General features: G+C 35.4%; 1 protein-coding gene across 5 annotated transcripts in view; it reads left to right on the top strand.

The window, feature by feature from the left end:
- The window catches only part of LOC126820651 (methionine--tRNA ligase, cytoplasmic), a 299,938-nt gene that overhangs the window by 225,515 nt on the left and 52,910 nt on the right, over positions 1 to 21,513 (top strand). For all 5 annotated transcript variants that reach the window (XM_056101237.1, XM_056101236.1, XM_050548738.2 and 2 more), the window contains 2 exons: positions 9,083 to 9,266; positions 15,673 to 15,756. In XM_056101237.1, the coding sequence (XP_055957212.1) occupies positions 9,083 to 9,266; positions 15,673 to 15,756 (268 nt within the window). The remainder of the gene's footprint in view (positions 1 to 9,082; positions 9,267 to 15,672; positions 15,757 to 21,513) is intronic.

Raw genomic sequence — 21,513 nt, 5'->3', positions numbered from 1 at the left:
CATTGTAAGGTGGAATTGCATGAACATTGTCTGTTTACGGTGAGCAGAGATGAGCAATCTGATTAGCTTGTTATTTTACCTTTTTTCTATATATTACTTCTTCATATGTAAATAATTTAATTAAATCAACCTGTCCATAAATTGTATAATAAATTGTTGATGTAATAAGGATGAATATTTGCTATTATGTACTTACCCGTACATAGTTAAAACTTTCTAATAACGGAGAAATGCATGGTTAAATATATAAATGCAATATGCAGAATGTGCTTACCTTACTCATGTAGATGTTAATATCCTTAATAATTATCCTATTATGCATCCAATAATTATCACTGACAAATATAAAAAAAACAGAGCATGCACTACACGAAAAGAAAAAAAGAAAGCAAAAATTAGAAAAGTACTTTTCATTTTCAAATAAGTTTGGTAGCAGTGGTATAAATGTCTATTGTACCTGGAATTCCAAATAAGAATATACTTGGAATTCCAAAATGCGACACGTAATGCATTATTCATTATATAATAAACCTTAAATCAATTGAACTCATTGTAAGGTGGAATTGCATGGTTTCTGATAAGGTTGGATTATTTTAATTTAAGATTAGAACACTGCAAGTCGAGAAAAGTGCCTGTTATATCATGGGGCAATTCATTGAAACCCATCTGCATAAAAATTGCTAGGGCTAGGTCCAGGGTTAGGCAGGACTGGGGCTATTACATTACCAATGTAATTAATTACATTACCATTACTTTTTAAATGTAATCATTACAATTACCATTACCCATTACATTGAAAGTAATTAATTACCATTACCCATTACATTGAAAGTAATTAATTACCATTACCCATTACTTTATGACTATATAAATAAAAAAACATTTTCATAGAAGTACCTACAAAATCAAACTCAAAATAATCCTTGATTCACTTAATAGATATTTGTTTATGAATTATTATTTCTAGCAATTATTGTTAACATGAATACTTATGACCTTTGAATATATGAATATATGAATAGTAATGAGATTGAACTCATTGTAAGGTGGAATTGCATGGTTTCTGATAAGGTTGGATTATTTGAATTTAAGATTAGAACACAGCAAGTCGAGAAGAGTGCCTGTTATATCATGGGGCAATTCATTGAAACCCATCTGCATAAAAATGCATATATGCATATGCATCTGCATATATGAATAGTAATGAGATGTGTGTGTGTGCAGTCATAGATCTAGTTGTCATGGTAAAGCGTGCATAAGTATTCTGTACATCGAAGCGAGAACATGTAATGGTCTAATGGAAGTCAGAATAAAGTATTGAATATAATATAGTGTGGTCATTTAACATGGTAGCAGAGCGTGGGGTAATGAAAATGGACAAATGAAGAGCGCAAAGAAAGGTCAGATAAAAATAGCGACATTAACTTTGATATTAATTGTCCTGGTAGTGACAGCAAAGCGAGAGACCTATGGCGATGTTTTCAATGGTATAAGCGACAAGATGGCGGCTTCTAGAAAAATGTATTCTCCACCTTCTCTGACAAGTCTAACTGATGACTTTGATTCGTGGATGAGAGAAATTGAAATATGGGGATGTGTCACGGATTTAGATTCGTGGATGAGAGAAATTGAAATATGGGGATGTGTCACGGATTTAGATAAGAAAAAACAAGGACCGGCCATTCACCTATCACTAGAGGGTCAAGCGAGAAAAGCGTGTATAGATATAGACATTAAGGACCTAAGCGGCAATGATGGTGTCGACGTTTTGACAACAAAACTGAACTGAAATCTTTGTATGCAAAGGATGCCCAACAAGTAGCATTTATGGCTTAGTACAGATTCGAGAAATTCCAAAGGCCTCGTGGCATGAGTATTGGTGATTATAAAAATGAATTCGAACGACTATATTATAAAATTAAAAGCTGTGAAATGGAACTGCCCGACGGTGTTCTGGCTTATAGACTCTTAAAAAGTGCTAACATTACCGAAGAAAAACAACAATTAGCCTGTGCTACTATTTCCAAATTGACATATGAAAATATGAAGAGACAGTTGAAATCTATTTTTGACTATATAGCCGAAAATTCCTCAGAAATTAAAAGAGAAGTAAATGGTGGTCTTAAAATAGAAATGGATCAACAAGAAGAAGATGTTTTGTATAACAGTTATGGTAATAGTCCCTTCTCAGGGACTCGTGGAAATTGGCGTGGTCGAAGCAGCAGCAATAATTACTGACGACCATATAATAATTACTCGTCACGTACTAGGGGAAATTGGGAATCCAGACCAATCGATACATATCCTCATCGCAGTAATGCCAAGTACCATTTGTCAAGAGGGGGACGGAAAACAAATCCTTTAGATCCTTCTGGGAATCCTTCCAAGTGTGCCATCTGCCATTCAATTTTTCATTGGGCTAAAGACTGTCCAGACAGTTATGAGGCAAGAACATTAGACAGTAAGATAACCTTATTTTCGGGAGAGACACATGAATGTTTAATTGAAACATTTATAGGTGAAATGCTAAATTCAGCCATTTTGGATAGTGGTTGCACAAAAAATGTTTGTGGCGAACATTGGCTTGAATGTTACTTAGACACTCTCAGCAAGGAAGATATTAAACGTGTGAAACAAAGCTCAAGTACATCCGGTTTGGAAATGGAGCATCATTAAAATCTTCCAGACTTGTTGAAATTCCAGCTTATATTAATGGTTGTCATTTAAATATAGAAACTGACGTTGTTAACTGTGATTTGCCACTTCTGTTAAGTAAAAACTGGATGAAAGAAAATAAGACTAACATAGATTTTGTGAATGATCGTGTGAATATTTTGGGTCAAAATGTAGATATGATAAAAAATATTTCGAATAGTGTTCTTTTCAATGTGTCTGAAAAACCAACAAGTGAAAAAGAAAAAATGGTCGTTAAGTTACACAAGCAATTTGGACATCCAGGGAGCGATAAGTTGGTTAAATTGGTGAAAGAGGCAGGAATAGATGATAAGGAATTTATTCAGTTGACTAGAGACATAGATAAAACTTGTGTGATATGTAGGCAATACAAAAGACCTTCATTATGACCAGTGGTAGGGTTTACCTTGGCTAGAGAGTTCAACGATACAGTCTCCATGGACTTGAAAATGATTAACGGTTCAATAATTCTACATCTTATAGATCATGCCACAAGATACAGTGTAGCCACTATCATTAATCTAAACGAAAAGAAGAAATCATTGACAATTTGTTTAGGAATTGGATTGCAATATTTGGAGTTCCAAATCAGTTTCTGAGTGACAATGGGGGAGAATTAAATAATGAACTTTTCCGCGATATGGCTGAAAATTTGAACATTAGAGTGCTCACAACAGCTGCTGAGTCACCATGGTTGAACGGTATCACAGAAAAACATAACGGCATTATTGGAAGTATGGTAGAAAAGATTATGGTAGACACAAACCGTCCTTACAAATAGCGCTGCACTGCAGAGCATCTACGGTTATAGTCCTAACCAACTTGTCTTTGGGAAAAACCCAAATCTACCTTCAGCTGTTACTGATAAACCTTCAGCACTAGAAGCCAGTACAAAAAGCGAGCTTATTGCGGATCATCTTAATGCCTTACACACTGCAAGAAAGGCCTTCATTGAAAGCGAATCAAGTGAAAAATTAAGAATAGCTACAAGACATCAAGTCAGACCATCAACTGGACTTATCTATCAGCCTGGCGATCATGTATTTTGCAATCGAAATGATTCTAATAAGTGGAGGGGGCCAGGGGTTGTTATCGGAAAGGATAATCAGCAAATTTTTGTAAGACATGGTGGTATTTATGTACGGGTTCACCCATGCCATTTAAGACATGAGAAAAATGAAACTTTAGTAAATAATAAAACAAGTGACATGATGAATGTGGATGAAAATGAAACTGTTGAAGATACAAAATGTGATGAAGTAGGTGACAGTTCGTGTGAAACTCATCAAAATTATGAACTGCTCAAAGATGAAAATGTTCCAATAGAAAAAGAAGTTAATTTAAATAGTGATCAAACTAGTATAGACTCGAATGATGAAGTTAGCAGTGACACTAATAGTAAAACTAGTAATTGTGATACTGTACCTTTGACAAAAGTTGATGGTTGTATTGAACTACCGATTAAAGGATGTAAAATCATTTATCATCAACCAGACATGGATGACTGGATAGAAGCTGTGGTATTAAATAGAGCAGGTAAAGCTACAGGAAAAAAACGATATTGGGTCAACATTAAGGACCTGAACAATGGTACATTGAGAAGTATAAACCTGGAATCTCTGAAATGGGAGACTGTAGAAGAGGTATTTATTAACAGTGTTAGTATACACAACAGCTCTTTAGAAGTATCCCAGGCAAAATTGGACGAAATAAACAAATGGCGAGTCCATGATGTTTTTACCGAAGTTCCAGATGAGGGTCAAACTAGTATCTCTGTCAGATGGGTGATAACCGAAAAAGTCAAAGACGGTAAATCTGTTGTAAAAGCAAGACTTGTAGCGCGTGGGTTTGAGGAAAGATCTTTAGATTTAAGAACAGATTCTCCAACATGCTGTAAGGAAAATTTAAGACTTGTATTGACAATCATATCTAGTTTTGGATGGAAACTGAATTCCCTTGATGTTAAGGCAGCTTTTCTACAAGGAAATGAAATTGATAGAGATATATTTCTCAAGCCTCCTCCAGAAGTTGGTAATGGTAAGCTTTGGAAATTAAAAACTACTGGTCTTTCTGATGCACCTAGAGTCTGGTATCTTCGAGTAAAGGAAGAATTGATCAATTGTGGAGCAACAATGAGTAAATGCGATGAAGCGCTCTTCTACGGGCATTTTCAAGAAAAACTACAAGGTGTAATATGCTGTCATGTGGACGATATTTGTTGGGGTGGATCAGAACTATTTGTGAATAAGGTGATAAAAACTGTTAGAACTAAGTTTATCATGGGCACAGAAGAAAGTCTGGCATTTAAGTATGTTGGGTTAGAACTGAACCAAAAGGATAACACAATAACTATGCATCAAAATACATATATTGGAGAGATTGAGTTAAGTGGATCGCGTGATAAATGTGATGGAATAACTGAAAGTGAAACGCGTATGTTAAGGGGTATTGCTGGACAATTGAACTGGGCAGCCAATCAAATGAGACCTGACGTCGCGTATAATGCATGTGAAGTTAGTGTATCTCAAAAAGACAGTACAGTTGACGATTGATTTAAAGCCAATAAAAGTATAAAAAAAACTAAAATCAGAAAATGTGGAACTGAAATTTCCTAATTTGGGTAGCATTAAGAAACTGTGTTTGACATGTTTCAGTGATGCATCATTGGCCAATTTGAAAGATGGTGGTTCACAGTCGGCGTATATTGTATTCCTGGTGGGAAGTAATGCAAAATTTTCTCCCTTATCATGGATGTCGAAGAAAATAAGGCGTGTTGTAATTAGCACTATTGTAGCCGAAACATTAGCTTTATTGGAGGCAGCAGAAGCATGCTGCTTACTCAGAACAGTCCTGTATGAGGTGTTAAAATTGGCAAGTGACTCTGTTCCAATACACTGTGTGACAAACAATAAATCGCTATGCGAAACTGTACATTCAACAAAGACACTGTTAGACAAAAGGTTGTCCCGAAAAGAGATTCAAAATATAGAATGGACTGAGAGTAAATTCCAGCTGGCAGACTGTTTAACTAAATGTGGTGCATCAAGTAAAAATCTAATCGATGTTTTAAATCATGGAGAATGGAACTGTCAATACTGTATTAAAACTTAGAACCTACATATATGTTTCTGTACATGTGTATAATGTGTAATTTTTAAAGGGCTAATCTATATATAGATACCTACTCATTTTTATTCATTATATCAAAATACCATAAAAATATTTTTAGGAAAATTTCAACTGTGATATAAATAAAAAAAAAACAACAAATAATGAAAGAAAGTTAGATAAATAATTGCTATAGTATTTGTGGAACTAAATCAAATGACTATTTCAGCTATGGTAAAAAGAAATTGTTTTTATTATGCCGTCGCCCCTGTCAGTCCGGACGTCTGTCCGTCCACAATTGTTTGTGGACCCTCTACAGGTCACAATTCTTATCCGATTTTGACGAAACTTGAAATATAGGTTTATCTCCAAAAGATCTCGGCTGCTTTCGATATTGGCATGTATCGGATCAAAACTTCATGGATTATGGCCCCTGTTTGTACGAAAAATCATGTTTTTAGCTTGTGGACCCAATAGAGGTCACAATTTTTATCCGATTTTGTTGAAACTTGAAATATAAGTTTATAACCCAAAGATCTCGGTTTCTTTCGATATTCGCGCATATCGGACCGTAACTTCCTGAATTATGGCCCCTGATTGTACGAAAAATCACGTTTTCAGCTTGTGGACCCTATAGAGGTCATAATTTTTATCCGATTTAAAAAAACGTATAATTATACCACCGTTACACCCTAAGGACAACTGAGTTCGAATTTCGTGAAAATCAGCCAAAAATTGACAGACAAAATGGCCACCGTTCGTTCTCAAATAGCGTAAAAATACGGTATATCAAGGTTGTGGACCCTATAGAGGTCACAATTTTTATCCGATTTTGTTGAAACTTGAAATGTAAGTTTATAACCCAAAGATCTGGGTTCCTTTCGATATTCGCTCATATCGGACGGTAACTTCCTGAATTATGGCCCCTGATTGTACGAAAAATCGGGTTTTTAGTTTGTGGACCCTATAGAGGTCATAATTTTTATTCGATTTTAAAAAACGTATTATTATATCACCGTTACACCCTAAGGACAGCTGAGTTCGAATTTCGTGAAAATCGGCCCAAAACTGACAGACAAAATAGCCGCCCTTCGTTCTCAAATAGCGTAAAAATATGGTATATCAAGGTTGTTGACCCTATAGAGGTCACAATTTTTATCCGATTTTGTTAAAACTTGGAATGTAAGTTTATAACCCAAAGATCTCGGTTCCTTTTGATATTTGCGCATATCGAATTGTAATTTCCTGAATTATGGCCCTTGATTGTAGGAAAAATCACTTTCTTCTTAGCTTGTTCTCTATCCATCTCTCGAAAATGTGGGCGTATCCTGCCTGTCAGCCGCTGGTTTTCATTACTTTGACCCTACTATCTACTTTTAATTGAGGTAGAACATTTAAACTTGACGTAGATGTTCATTAGGTGAATGTCTTGACTGAGTTCAATGATTAACATTTCGAGCTAAAGCTAAGCAGAGCTAAGCAATTTCATTGGTCGGTGCTTTGGGAGAAGATAACTTTGATTCCATCTGATAGAGAGTGATGAAACTTAGTGTATAGTTGATAATCAGTTTCATTGCTCGATACTTTTGAAAAAAATAAATGTGCGATTAATTAATGTGTCATCTATTTATTTTAGGATTTTGGGAGGGGTGGGGACATCAGCCTCACTGTTGACTTGTTTGGCAGGTTGCATCCAGAAACATGACTAAAGTATTAAACTGAATATTATCTAGTTTTGTTGGTGTTATTTGCGTGTTTTGTGGGTAGAATTTGGTTGTTTAAATGTTCAAAAAACAGCTTGTGTTCCATTTTCAGGGGGGGAGGGCACGGTGGCTAATTGGGTAAGACGCTGGCTTGATAGCCTGGAGGTCGGGTGTTCGATCCCTGCATTGGCCCAGAAAGTTCATCCGGATGAACGGAGGGCCTGACAAGGACAGCTGTCTAGTTGTTCGGATGGGAAGAAAAACTGAGGTCCTGTGTACACATTGGCGTGCACATGAAAGATCCCTTGACAGTTGGAATTTGATATAAAAGTAGGCCGTAGTGCCACTGTACGGGCAAAATTTCCCTCATAGCACACTGTAGGGATAATGCCCGTCTACATTAGCCCAGTTCGGAGCAGAAAAGTAGGATGTTAAACTTCATTTCCATTTTCAGGGCCATCCCATGTCGCCCTGGAGCCCCTGATAGGCATGTATGTGGTGTTATTGTATCCAACATATGCTCCTATGTCCTGAAATATATAGTTTGTCACTAGATATGTTTGGTTTGGTGAAATAATCGCCCACAACCGCCGCTATCGAGTTAAAGGGCCATATTGTCTGGCATATTGGATTTTACTATAATCACCCTACAAAATAATTAACGATTTCAGTGTATTCCTTGGCCCCAAAAACATACGGTTAGACACCACAATTAGCATCCTAGACTAAATACTAGGGGAGGTATAGGGGATTATTTGAAATGGTGGCCGTCTTGGACACCATCTTGAATTTCTCAAAACGCTCAAAGGTGACCGAGGTTCACCCGGCAAATTCTGAAAGGGGACACTCTTCGCTACTAAAATCAATCCTGAAAAAAACTTTGTATACAATTTCCAGGTTCGGCCATAGTTCTGCCGGACTAGGTACCAGAATGCACCGAGCGGGGTGTCTAGGTAGAGTATGTTTACATATTGTATGGGTTTTAAAACTCATTTGTATTCATTAAAACTGGAATTATCGGCAGACGTGTCAACTAGCCTGTTTTTTCTGTGAGATATTTATATTGGCAATATTTATAAACTAGAGATTCACGGCCATCACGCTGCATGCATCAATAAATAGCTAATTTTGCTGAGAATTTAAAACCAGATTTGTTCAGCAATCCCTCTAATTAAAATCCAGTAAACATAAGGCTGAAAGGTGTTCTTTACATGTAAATGATTGAATTTGAAGTAAAAAAACAGGATATCTTGATGTTATTAAAGAAACTAGTTGTTCATCATTCTGACGTTCAAAGACAGAAAAAGATGATATCAATAAAGTTAAGGGAACTTTAGATGGCCAAAGCATGCATTAGAATTGATAGATCAATGTGCTTTTTTTTGTGGTGTGCAGATCGAAAGTCTGTAACTATCTTTTAGTGGGGAATATTGTCTTATGTAGATATAACAATAAATTGGTATAAATGCTTTTGACTTGCAGTAACTTATTGCTTCTTTAATTACTATTGGTAATTTTAACAGTACTAACTTGGAAACTTAACTTTAATCAGATTAACACATTATTTTTTACTTCAGAGCTCGAGCTGGTTCTGTGGTCAGTTTAGCAGCCAACATATGTTGTTTACTGTCAGTTTTATTACATCCTTATATGCCTACAACCAGTGATACTATAAGATATCAGTTAAATATTAGAACGGATGATATGGTTATACACCAACATTTTATTTCTACATTAAAACCTGGACATGAGATAGGCAAGGTAAGAAAAACATTGGCTATTAACATGTGTTTTTGTGGACAGAAATTAGTTGGTTCAAAACTGACCTTAAAAGTGGTTTCTCGTTAGCTTTTTAGTTCAGTACCTATTTCGTCACTCAATATATTAAATTATAATGGTACTTTTCAAGAGATCTGGAAATGCAAATAAAAAACACAGTAAATCAGAGATATGTTTAGATATTAGTTTATAGTTAGTCTTCATCAGAAGATTCAAAATATGAGTGGGATAAATAACTTCTTGGTCTTGGTTGCTGACCAACAGCATTATATCCTTTGGATATGCTTCAGATACCAATTCACATGGTAAATCTTCATTCCAGCCATGTAGCAAAAGACCACTACCCAAAAAATCTTTCTTCTAGCGTTATCTACTGATGTAAGTCGCCTTCCGCGATATGTATCACCTTCTGCACTATTTTCTACCTTTGCCCATTTCATTATCGATCAAAATGTGTGTATTTGGATCATTGTTTGTGAGGAGAATGATTGGGATGTCTATTTCGCCCGAGCAAAAACACTAAATACAATTATTAATTTGCAATGCGAAGAGGAGTATGTAAGCTATTTTGGTGTCCTCGTGGTTTGTTGTCAGGTCTAGGATATTCTCGACACTTTCATTACTAATCTTGATATATTTTTTGATCCAATCAAGATTAGTATTCAGGGGCGGATCGGGCGATCGCCCGAAGGGCCGGTCGGAAATGAAAAAAAAAAAAATTTGTCCAATTTGTCTAAAAAAATCCTTTTCTGCTGAACATTATATGGAGGGGTGGTGGTATTGGACCGGAATTCGGAATCCTGCAAAGGGGATTCCGAATTTCATCCGCAAATTTCGTAGGATTCACCCGACACTGTCGTGGTAGCTATTTTTTGCATCCAAGATCAAATTTTATTTTTATTTTTATTTCCGCCCGCCGCTCCTGACAAAAATGTCGAGGGTAATGCAATTCTCATAATTAAATTTGTGTGGCCTTATACTCCAATATTCATTATCTGAACTAATGCTATGTTCATTAATCAATATGTAGTGTGTCAAATGTTCAAGTTCGGAGTCGAGGTAAAATAATTTACCTGCAACAACAAATCCAAAATTCAAAAAGCAGCTTTCATGAATTTCACTTTCGTCACTCTGTACCAATGTGTCTCGTGGCCTTCCATCACAGGAGGAATCAACTAGCGCTCCCGGCAACAAAAATGGGACATTTTTCAATGAAAATATTCCTACTTATTCAATATTCCTAACTGGTTAATCAAATGGTCAAAATTTTCTCAACTAGTCCCATTTTTTAACATGTTAAATTCTCTTGACTCTTGACGATACAATGATAATACGTTAATTGATAATATGACGATATGATAATTTCACAGGTTGATGGTTGTAAATTACTTGCAAGTCGTGTTTTTGGCCTAAATTAATCGATTTATGAGATATATTATTTGACAGAGGTTATAATCAGATATGCCACCAAATCGCATATTTGGGTTTCATTTCCGGCCCCAATCCGCCCCTGTTAGTATTGAGTGTCAATTTTTAAACAGCTGGGACAGACAAATGATGTTTCTGATGACGTAATTGCTGGTTTAGAAAAAGTGTTTGTACCATGTACCGCGAAAGGCGACTTATATCAGCAGATGACACTAGAAGGATGATTTTCTGGAGGAATTTTAATTGTCATGAAAAATAACCCTTCTTTCTTTATTACCATCTTGCCTGAGTAGTCTTTTGCAGCACATTAGATGCAACAAACTTCTTTTACTCAGAGTCCTATCGGTGGACTATGGCGTGAGTCCAAAAATCAAAGCACTGAAATAATATAAGTGGTCCAAAAAGAGCCTCAATCTTGGAAAAAAGTTGAAAAATCCTTAAATTACTGAAAATGCTCTTCTATTTTTCTTTCTTTTGAAAACAGCTGAATGGATTTTTCTGAAAATTCTTGTACAGAAGGTTAGGTAACCAAACAACTTGTTAAAACTATCCCGACAATGATCCAAAAACCGGAGGTAGTCGAAAAAATTTCCGATATTTTGAGAAAAAAAAAGAGTAAAAAGTAAAAAAAATGGTGATCTTGGGGGAAAAAATTGATTACTACGCCAGATTTCACCGAATCAAAACAACTAAAGTGTCATTGGATAGTTCAAACAATGGATGATCTTATGACATCTAAATGGTAAAAATACGCGAGTTAGGCAATATATCATGGAACGCTGAAAATCTATTATTTTCCTTTTTGGAGCCTATTCAGACGCTTTTATCTCGAAAAGTACTCTTATTTCCTTTCTTAAACCTCTGTTACTTAGAGTCCTAACGGTGGTCTATGGTGTGAATCCAAATTTAAAAACCTCAATATAGTATAAATGGTCCAAAAGGGCCACAATCTTTGTAAAAAGTCGAAAAATCGTTATATCTGTAAATCTACTTCTCATGGTATAAGGGAGGTAAAACTGTCCAATGGATCTTTCTGAAACTTCTGGTACAGGAAGTTAAGTTCCCATACCACTTGTTAAATCTATCCTGATAATGATCCGTAAATAGGAAGTAGTCAAAAAAATATTCGATATTTTTTTTTAAAAAAAAGACAGTAAAAAAATCGGTACTCTTGCAACAATCGGGATTTCACCGTCAGGTGTGACCGGATCATAACATCTAAAGTATCGTTTGGTAGCTCGATAAATGGGCTATTGTATGACACACTTCCTGTCTGATTCCTGAAAGCCGGTTCAGTGCTGCTTGCAGGTCTAGTTATTAGGCTTTCAGACTTTCGTCTGAAAACCTATTGAGATTACTAAAATTATTATTATTATTATTATTTACCGCGGGAGCCTATTTCTCCATAATCGAAAACAGATATCGATCTGGGGTTCAATTTTCTATCGGGAAACCACGTGGTGGCTACTTGATAAAGTATTTTTGAAACTTCTGCGCAGAACGGAAGTGGCCGAATTTCGTGCGGTGCATAAAAATTAAAAAACGGCCGTAGCTTCGTCAATTCTGTACCTATTTTCATACAAATGACATTTTCAGAAACCCTGAGTCTTTTCTCGGATGATAGCAGTTGAAAATTTCGAAACTTCGTCGCTGACTTCTAGTGTCCGAAAAATGAAAAAATGTTGTTTAAGAGACAATTTTTCTTATTTTTCAAAATTTTCAAATTTGACCTACATTTTTGGGTACTTGAAGGCAATCCGATTCCAGTAATATAACTTTCATTCAGAGTTATCACCCTTTATTTTTCGATTTTTTTCGAATTTTACGGCCAAATCGACGTTTCTGAAACTTCTGGAACAGGAAGTTATAGTCCAAATCCAACTGGTAAAGCTATTTAGACAAGGATCCTTAAAACGGAAGTGGTCGAAAAATTGTCCGATATTTTGAAGAAAACGCAAAAAAATGGGTGCTTTTGGGAAAAACATGATTTCTCCACCCGATATCAACGGATTAAAGAAATTAAGGTACCGGTGGGTAGCCCTGGGATTTGACTATTATATGATACCAATTTCACACGAATCCTATGAGAGGGCAGCAAAATATGACATGCTGAAAATCAAGTATTTTCTGATTTGGAGCGTTTTTGGACGCATATATCTCGAAAACTGCTCCAAGGATTTTTCTTAAACTTTCCCTATCGAGAGTCCCCCCCCGGCAGTCGTGTGCATGAATTCATCCAATAAGACTTTGAAGTGTCTGGAATAGGTAAAATAACGGACTGAAAATCAAAAAAAGTTAAAAAAAATCGTCAAATTTTAGAAAATGCTCTATTATTTCTTTATTTGAACAGATTTTCAAAAAAAGTTATACATATAGAGGTCACAATTTTAATCTGATTTTGTTGAAACTTGAAATGTAAGTTTATAACCCAAAGATCTCGGTTCCTTTTGATAATCGCGCATATCGGACCGTAACTTCCTGAATTATGGCCCCTGATTGTACGAAAAATCGCGTTTTTAGCTTGTGGACCCTATAGAGGTCATAGTTTTTATCCGATTTAAAAAAACGTATTATTATTTCACCGTTACAGCCTAAGGACGGCTAAGTTCGAATTTCGTGAAAATCGACCCAGAACTGACAGACAAAATGGCCGCCCTTCGTTCTCAAATAGCGTAAAAATATGGTATATCAAATTTGTGGACCCTATAGAGGTCACAATTTTAATCCTATTTTGACGAAACTTGAAATGTAAGTTTATAACCCAAAGATCTTGGTTCCTTTCGATTTTCGCGCATACCGGAACGTAACTTGCTGAATTGTGGCCCCTGATTGTACGAAAAATCACATTTTTAGCTTGTGAACCCTATAGAGGTCATAATTTTTATCCGATTTAGAAAAACGTATTATTATATCGCCGTTACACCCTAAGGACGACTGAGTTCAAATTTCGTGAAAATTGGCCCAAAACTGACAGACAAAATGGCCGCCCCTCATACTTAAGTAGGTTGTGGACACTATAGAGGTCACAATTTTTATCCGATTTTGTTGAAACTTGAAATGTAAGTTTATAACCCAAAGATCTTGGTTCCTTTCGATAATCGCGCATATCGGACTGTAACTTCCTGAATTATGGCCCCTGATTGTATGAAAAATCACGTTTTTAGCTTGTGGACCCTATAGAGGTCATAATGGTTATCCGATTTTAAAAAACGTATTATTTTATCACCGTTACACCCTAAGGACGGCTGAGTTTGTATTTCGTGAAAATCTGCCCAAAACTGACAGACAAAATGGCCGCCCCTCCTTCTCAAATAGCGTAAAAATATTGTATATCAAGGTTGTGGACCCTATAGAGGTCACAATTTTTATCTGATTTTGTTGAAACTTGAAATGTAAGTTTATAGCCCAAAGATCTTGGTTCCTTTCGATATTTGGGCATATCGAATTGTAATTTCCTGAATTATGGCCCCTGATTGTACAAAAAATCACGATTTTAGCTTGAGGACCCTATAAAGGTCATAATGTTTATCTGATTTTAAAAAACGTATTATTATATCACTGTTACAAAATGGCTGCCCCTCGTTCTCAAATAGCGTAAAAATATGGTATATCAAGGTTGTGGACCCTATAGAGGTCACAATTTTTATCCGATTTTGTTGAAACTTGAAATGTAAGTTTATAACCCAAAGATCTCAGTTCCTTTCAATATTTGCGCATATCGAATTGTAATTTCCTGAATTCTGGCCCTTGATTGTAGGAAAAATCACTTTCTTTTTAGCTTGTTCTCTATCCATCTCTCGAAAATGTGGGCGTATCCTGCCTGGCATCCCCTGGTTTAGGAATATTATCGACATAAATTTGAATACCGTACGGGAATTAAATATGAAAAATTACGAGGTGCATCTAATTTTTTTATTACGTATGAATTTGAATATTTTGTTGACACGTGATTCTTAATTGTGGTTTGAAAACGATAAGAGTTATGTCCCTTTATTTTCGTGAAGAAAATGTCCGACAACTAAAATTTTGAAATCCCATCACTGGGAGGAACCTTGTTAAAATTCAGACTCGTCTATCAATTTTATGCAGAGTTAGTTTCTCTGATAATGCAATCATGAATGCAGTCTATGGTTCAGCAGGCCTCGTCGTTTGAAAAATGATGGAGAGCCTTAAACAGTCCTCCTGAAAATCCCGAGGAGAGTGATTCACTCTCCTGGAATTAACTACTTCAAATTGAATATATTTTGAGTGTATTTGTAATGGTGCAACTGTCATGTATTTTATTTGCCCAAAAAGTCAAAATAAAAAAATCTACTTAAATGCTATCAAGTTTCTGTTTGTTTAATTTCTTTAAGAAGACATAAAATACTGAACATATACAATAAAAACTGACTAGTGTTCCATATCTAGATGAAGTTGCCACGGTATTTTCATCAAGAAGAGTATACAATTATCATTCATGGAAACAAGATTTACAGAATTCATCTGCTAAATGCAGTCATTTTGCTGCGGCGAAAGCGATTCCTGTTGGCGAGGTTAGATGAGATCTAGTATCGATGATGAGTCATATTGCACGATATTGATAAGCGGCTCAGTTATTCAGCCTGCGGCAAACCGAAGAATTGCGAATGTATGAGCCGCTTATATGAACATAAATGTCATAAAATGACGCCATGTGATCGGCCTTTTTCAAACTAATGTACTCCCATTTGCGTTGATAACAAACCACCGAGATTCAATTCAATGAGTTGATTGTTTTTGATGGCTATCAAATTCGAAAGGAGCGTGAATATGAATGCTCCTGAAATGAAATTTAAGTGCACGATAGGGCGCAAGCGCAATCGCGCTCCTAAAAAAGCAAGGATGCTTCAACTTGTCATATAAAACCATGTCCATATCCTCTTTCATCAATAGCCTCATGTTGTTTACTGTACATATATATTGTATATGTATATTTCAGCCTAGTCCTTTGTTCCAGAAGATTGAAGTATCCACTATTGCTGATTTGAAGGAAAAATATAAAGGAAAACAATCTGCAGAAAAGGTAGAGTAAAGCTCATTAAAAAACAACAAACTTTATTTCAAATAAGAGGCCTAATGGCCTTAATATCCAAATGATTATAGAATACATTTAAGTCTACTTCAATATTTGTAATTGATTAAAGACTTACAAGTACATATTTTGGCAAGTCCATATAACTGTTTAATTCTAGATATTCCAACTTATAAACAAACTTACAAGATATGACAATAAAGGAAATAACTCTTTATTTGACTTGATTATAACCAACACTGAAAAGTAGTAATAATGTTATTTGTACGTTTAGGGTATAGATATCTACCGATTTAGGTAAATTTGTATGAATATCGGTAAAATTTTAATTATCGCAACAAATCTAATACGAAGAGGCTAAAATCTGTAGATACGGTGTGTTAATTAAAAGGGATGAGAAATTAACTGGAAGATAATTTAATTATCGCTAGGGGTGAAAATCTCTGCGACAGTGTGTTTTCTGTACTGGATGTGTTAATTAACGGACGGGTTAAAAACGACTGACACAATGTGTATTCTTTGTTTGGTGAGTTTTCTGGAAAGGGTGTTATATTTGCACCAATGGTGTTTTATCAAGGACTAGCAGGCTTAATCTGATGCATAGGTGTTAAATCCAATTTACAGTGCAATTTCTTGTTCGACCGTGTGTTTTACGCAGATCGGCCTTTGTAGTTACATACGTGCTGTAGTTACATATGTGCGTTCTTATACGTATTTCATTTCTTGATGAATACTACATGTTTTATACTTCATACCATAGTCGAGCTGCAGTTATTTATATATTTGTCTTTTTTGTGGGTTTAATTTGTTTACATATTATCGTGCGTACCAATGAACTATAAATGCACGTTATTTACCGTTATCCGGACCAACCTCCATTGATATCAGACTAACAAATCTGTTTCGAAAGCAAGTTTATAAATATAAAATCACGTAATTAATGAAAATCTATTGGTTTCGTCATGTCCATATTTACTACACGTGGGTGTTTTAATTTATAAATGTATGGTTTCTTACCTGGGTTGTAAATGGGACTATCCAAGAAAAAAGTAATTTCCACATATATATAACAAATGATAATTCACATATCAAATAACACGCATGCAAACACTCATGCGGTGATATTACCAATTGTTGAACTATGTATGACCTAATTCTTTATTACCTTACAGGAATTCTTAGACATAGACAAGAGATGAGAATTTGATACAAAATAATAAATAGATATAAATAATACACAATACATGGATATATGTTAACAAATGACAGCCTATTGCATTTCGTCTGATATTGCTTGGTTTAGTATACATATGCTTTGGGGGATAAACGATGACTAACATCTTTTTGTTTTAAATTTTGGTACTCTATACCGACGTCCCGAGGGTAGTAATTCGTATTCACTGTAAAGAAAATGTGTTTTATCAAAGGCTATTTTTTTTGCTCACATTAAGTACAAATTTATTGTGCAGTCTATTGAGTGGGGTGTGCTGAACCCCTGAAATTTTGCTAGCCATTTTGACAATTTTGTTTAGCTTAGCTTTGTTTTGTACGGTGAGGGAAGGATAAATGCATTGGATAGAAAAACAAAGAATGCTTTGTATAAATGAAGTGTAAAACACTGAAAGTATGGCTTGGTTAACGTGAAAAGATCTCAATTTGCGCATGTAATAGAGGCGTTGTTGACACTTTTTGTACACTGCGTTTGTGTTTTGGTTCCATGATAGTTTGTCATCAATAATAGTACCTAGATATTTGTATTCTGAAACTATCTCAACAGTTTCATCATCAATTGTTAAGGGAACTATATGTGATTTATTAACCCTGAAGTCAATGATAAGTTCTTTGGTTTTATTGACATTCATATGGAGATAGTTCCTGTCGCAAAATTGGCAACATCACCTCTGTAATGAGTGTCAGATTCGGCGTCGTTTAGTGAGCTAACAATCGCGGCATCGTCTGCAAATTTGACAGTGAGACAGTTAGGATTTATACTTCTGCAATCATTGGTGTAAATAATGAAAAGAACCGGTGATAGAACACATCCCTGAGGTGCCCCGTGTTTGTTTTAATAATATTTGAATAGCACTTGTTGACTATAACATATTGTGGTCTGTCTATTAAGAAATTTTCAATCCACTTTATTAGAAGGGGATTGACATGCATGGTTAATAACAGTTTCAGAATTATATGTGGCTGTATGGTGTTGAAAGCGGATGAGAAATCTACAAAAAAGAATTCGAACATACGCTTTGTTGGTTTCTAGATGTTTGTATACAGAATTGAGAAGAGATATTGTAGCATCGACTGTTCCACGTTTTGACCTATACGCAAACTGAAGTGAGTCCAGGAGTTCAGTAACATTGCTTTTTAATACATTTAAAATAATCCGTTCGAAACATTTCATAGCAATCGATTTGAGTGCAACTGGCCTATAATCATTTAACACCTTCAGATTTGCTTTCTTGGGAATCAGTATTATTCTTGACTTTTTCCACAATGTTGGGATCGTATTGGTGTCAATTGAGAGTTGATATAATTTGCAAAAGACGGAACACAGTTGGTCACAGCACTCTTTTAACAAAATGCCATCTAGCTCATCGGGCCCTTTTGTTTTCCTGATGTTTATTCGCCGAAAGCATGCTCTCAGGTCATCATTGCTGATTAAGATATCATTTCCGTCAGAGACGGGTATCGCGTCGGTAACCGATTTTCGCTCAGAAGAAAAGTTTTCTTTGTCGAAACGAGCATAAAATGTGTTCAGTTCCTCAGCGAATGATTAGTCGGTTAATGGTTATGAGATATGAGCTTTTTGTTGATTTGTTCCCACGATTGTTTTGATGCTTGACCAGGCCTGTCGAGTGTTAGTCTCTCTGAATTGACTTTCTACTTTCCTTTTATAGTTGTTTCTACAGACTTTAATTTTGACGTTTATGTCTTTTTGAATACCTTTAACTGCGATGCGATCTTTCCTCATAAAAGCCCTCTTCTTCGCGTTAAGAAGAGATTTCAGTTCTTTTGAAATCCTTGGTTTATTATTAGGAAAGATTTTAATTTCCTTTACGGGGATGATCATGTCAACACAAAAGTTTATATAATCCTTGATAACATCGCACCACTCATTTATATCTGAATGATCCGGCGCGAATATATCCCAGACTATACATTCAAAGCACCACTTCAGAATTTCTAGGGACTCGTTATTCCACGATTTAACGGTCTTATGGATAGGTTTTTCAGACTTTAGTTTTGTCACATATGTTGGAATGAGATGTACAGAGTTATGGTCAGAGGAGCCGATTGGGGGCTTGCAAAATGCCTTGTAGGCACTGGTTATATTACCATAGCACAGATCAATTGTTTTATCTTTCCTCGTTGGGCATTTAACATATTGTGAGTATTGGGGTAGTAGTGAATTTAGCTTGCACGAGTTAAAATCTCCAAGAATGATTTTCGGAGCATCAGGAGACAGTGCTTCTATGTTCTGTATATGTTCATGTATGGTGCTGGCAGCTATCTTATCATTAGCACTTGGGGGGATATATACCAGAACAACGAATATCTGGCCGAATTCTCGAGGAAGATAGTAGGGCCTGAGTGAAACTGAGAGGAGTTCAATATGCTCCAAACATAACTGTTTTCTTATGACATAGTTTTTACACCAGTTCTTATTATTGTAAAGGCACACACCGCCCCCTATAGATTTGCCTGTAATATCTGATGATCTGTCAAATCGAATAGGAGTGCCGAAGCCATCAATGTGAAGAGAGGTGTCATCTGTTGATTCTGTCAGCCATGTTTCGGTGAAACAGAGAAGGCAACATTCTCTATATTCGTACAGAAATTTGACTGATGCGTAGAGATCGTCTAATTTGTTTCTTAGCGACCTTACATTGGACCGGAGGATGGATGGTAGTGGGGGTCTCGTCTTTCGTGCCCTGATACGTCGTCGGGCCCCCGCTCTCTTACCTCTTTTCCTACTTTTGCTCTTTGATTGAAGACCGTTTTCAGCTAAGAAATCCATTCCAATGTGTGTACTCACTCTATTGAAGGAAAGTGACATGAGTTCATCAAGCCCATACTGAATTTTAGGCCTGGTTGATTTTTCTTGTGTAGATGATATCAGTCTTGAAAGAAGGGCAAAAACACAGAAAATTATTAGATAATTCACATTTTTCATATCCATATTGAAATTTGGCCGCTACTGTTCATAGTCGTCACAATTTATCCAAATATCCATGTAAAAGTGTCTTAAAAATTAGAAAATAAAGATATTTTTCCCAGAGCTCTTACTATGCGTGTCGCCACGGGGCAGCGCCACATGTCCATATATCCACTTGTGATCCAATCAAATGTTGTGTCACAAGATTGTCTTTGCATGCAAAATACAGACCTTTGACTTAATATGGAAATAGGAGCTTTACATGAACAGCTAAATTTAAACATGTGTTAATATTTCTATTGTTTACGATTGTATGAAATAGTTAATTATTTTTCTCCCGGTACTAATAAACCACGGGTCGAGTGGTTCCAATTTTTATTATGTAATTTATATACGTGATGACAGATCGAGAGCACGGGCTCCATGTGTTGCCAACTTGTTCTTTTTATAAAAGCATGCAATGACCTTTGGAAATCAGTTAGTTTCCAGTCTAAAATGACTTTAAAATTTCTTCTTTTTTTTTCGGTCGCTTTATTTGAAAAGATTTTCATAATATGTGGTAGTAATTTGTGATTTTGTTTTTATTGTTAATTCTGTTTAATTGTGAACATTTCGAAATCTAAATATTTGACGAAAGACAGATCTTAGAATAGTGTTATAGCATGATTTATTTGTTAAAGGTCTGTTAATACCGTATATATGAACATCTGACATGTAAAATTGTGTTAAAGAATTAGACTACTGCCTTTATAGGGACCAATTTCAGCAACAACAATTTATTGCTGTAGTGATCAATTTCAACATTTTCACTATACATGTATTTTAAAGTCATAGTTTTAAACTTAAATAGCTTGATTTGCAATATTTCCGGTCATATAATATGCTAAATTGAGTCTCATGTCATAAAAGTCTTCAACTTTTAGAACCGTGCATAAAATACATTATTTCCAGAATTTGATGTTACCAGCTTAATTAATAAATTTGACAAAGAAAACTATTTCAGAACAACAATAATTTCTAATACACCTTTGGTGTAATTAAAATATCTCTAACTGTGGCGTTTGTTGATTTGACAAATTATGGTTTTGAAATAGAATACACAACACATCTATGTTAATTTACAGAGTTACATTTTGAATTTTAATAAACCAAGGATCATTCAAGAAAATTATTGTGTTCTGATTTTTTTACCCATAAGTGCATAACCATTTTTTGTTCCCAAACCCCTTTCGTGCATAAGCCTAATTCCTGGCATTGCGACGGAAATTGGTGCTAAATACAAAAATGAGGAAAAAAGTATTTTCTGACAATGACAAACCCTACAAAGTATATATATTTAGAAAGAGTATAAAAAGGGCTTTCTGAGTCTGTAAAGAAAATAAGGGAAATATTTTTTACATGAATGTAGGTGGAGGTAGAATTGACAACTTGAAATCAGGAAAAAAAAAAAAAAAAGTTCTCACTTCTGAGTGCAATAAAAAATATTTATTGATGCAGAATTTTAAAAATGAAGTATGCTGCTTTTAGAGGCATCTCTTTGGTACACAATACAAAATTTTTTTTTTGAAAATATCCAATAAATTTACACC

Source organism: Patella vulgata, chromosome 5, assembly GCF_932274485.2.
Source record: "Patella vulgata chromosome 5, xgPatVulg1.2, whole genome shotgun sequence".
Classification (NCBI taxonomy): Eukaryota; Metazoa; Mollusca; class Gastropoda; family Patellidae; genus Patella; species Patella vulgata.
The sequence above is the reverse complement of the archived record's forward strand: the minus strand, read 5'-3'. Positions and strand labels throughout refer to the sequence as shown.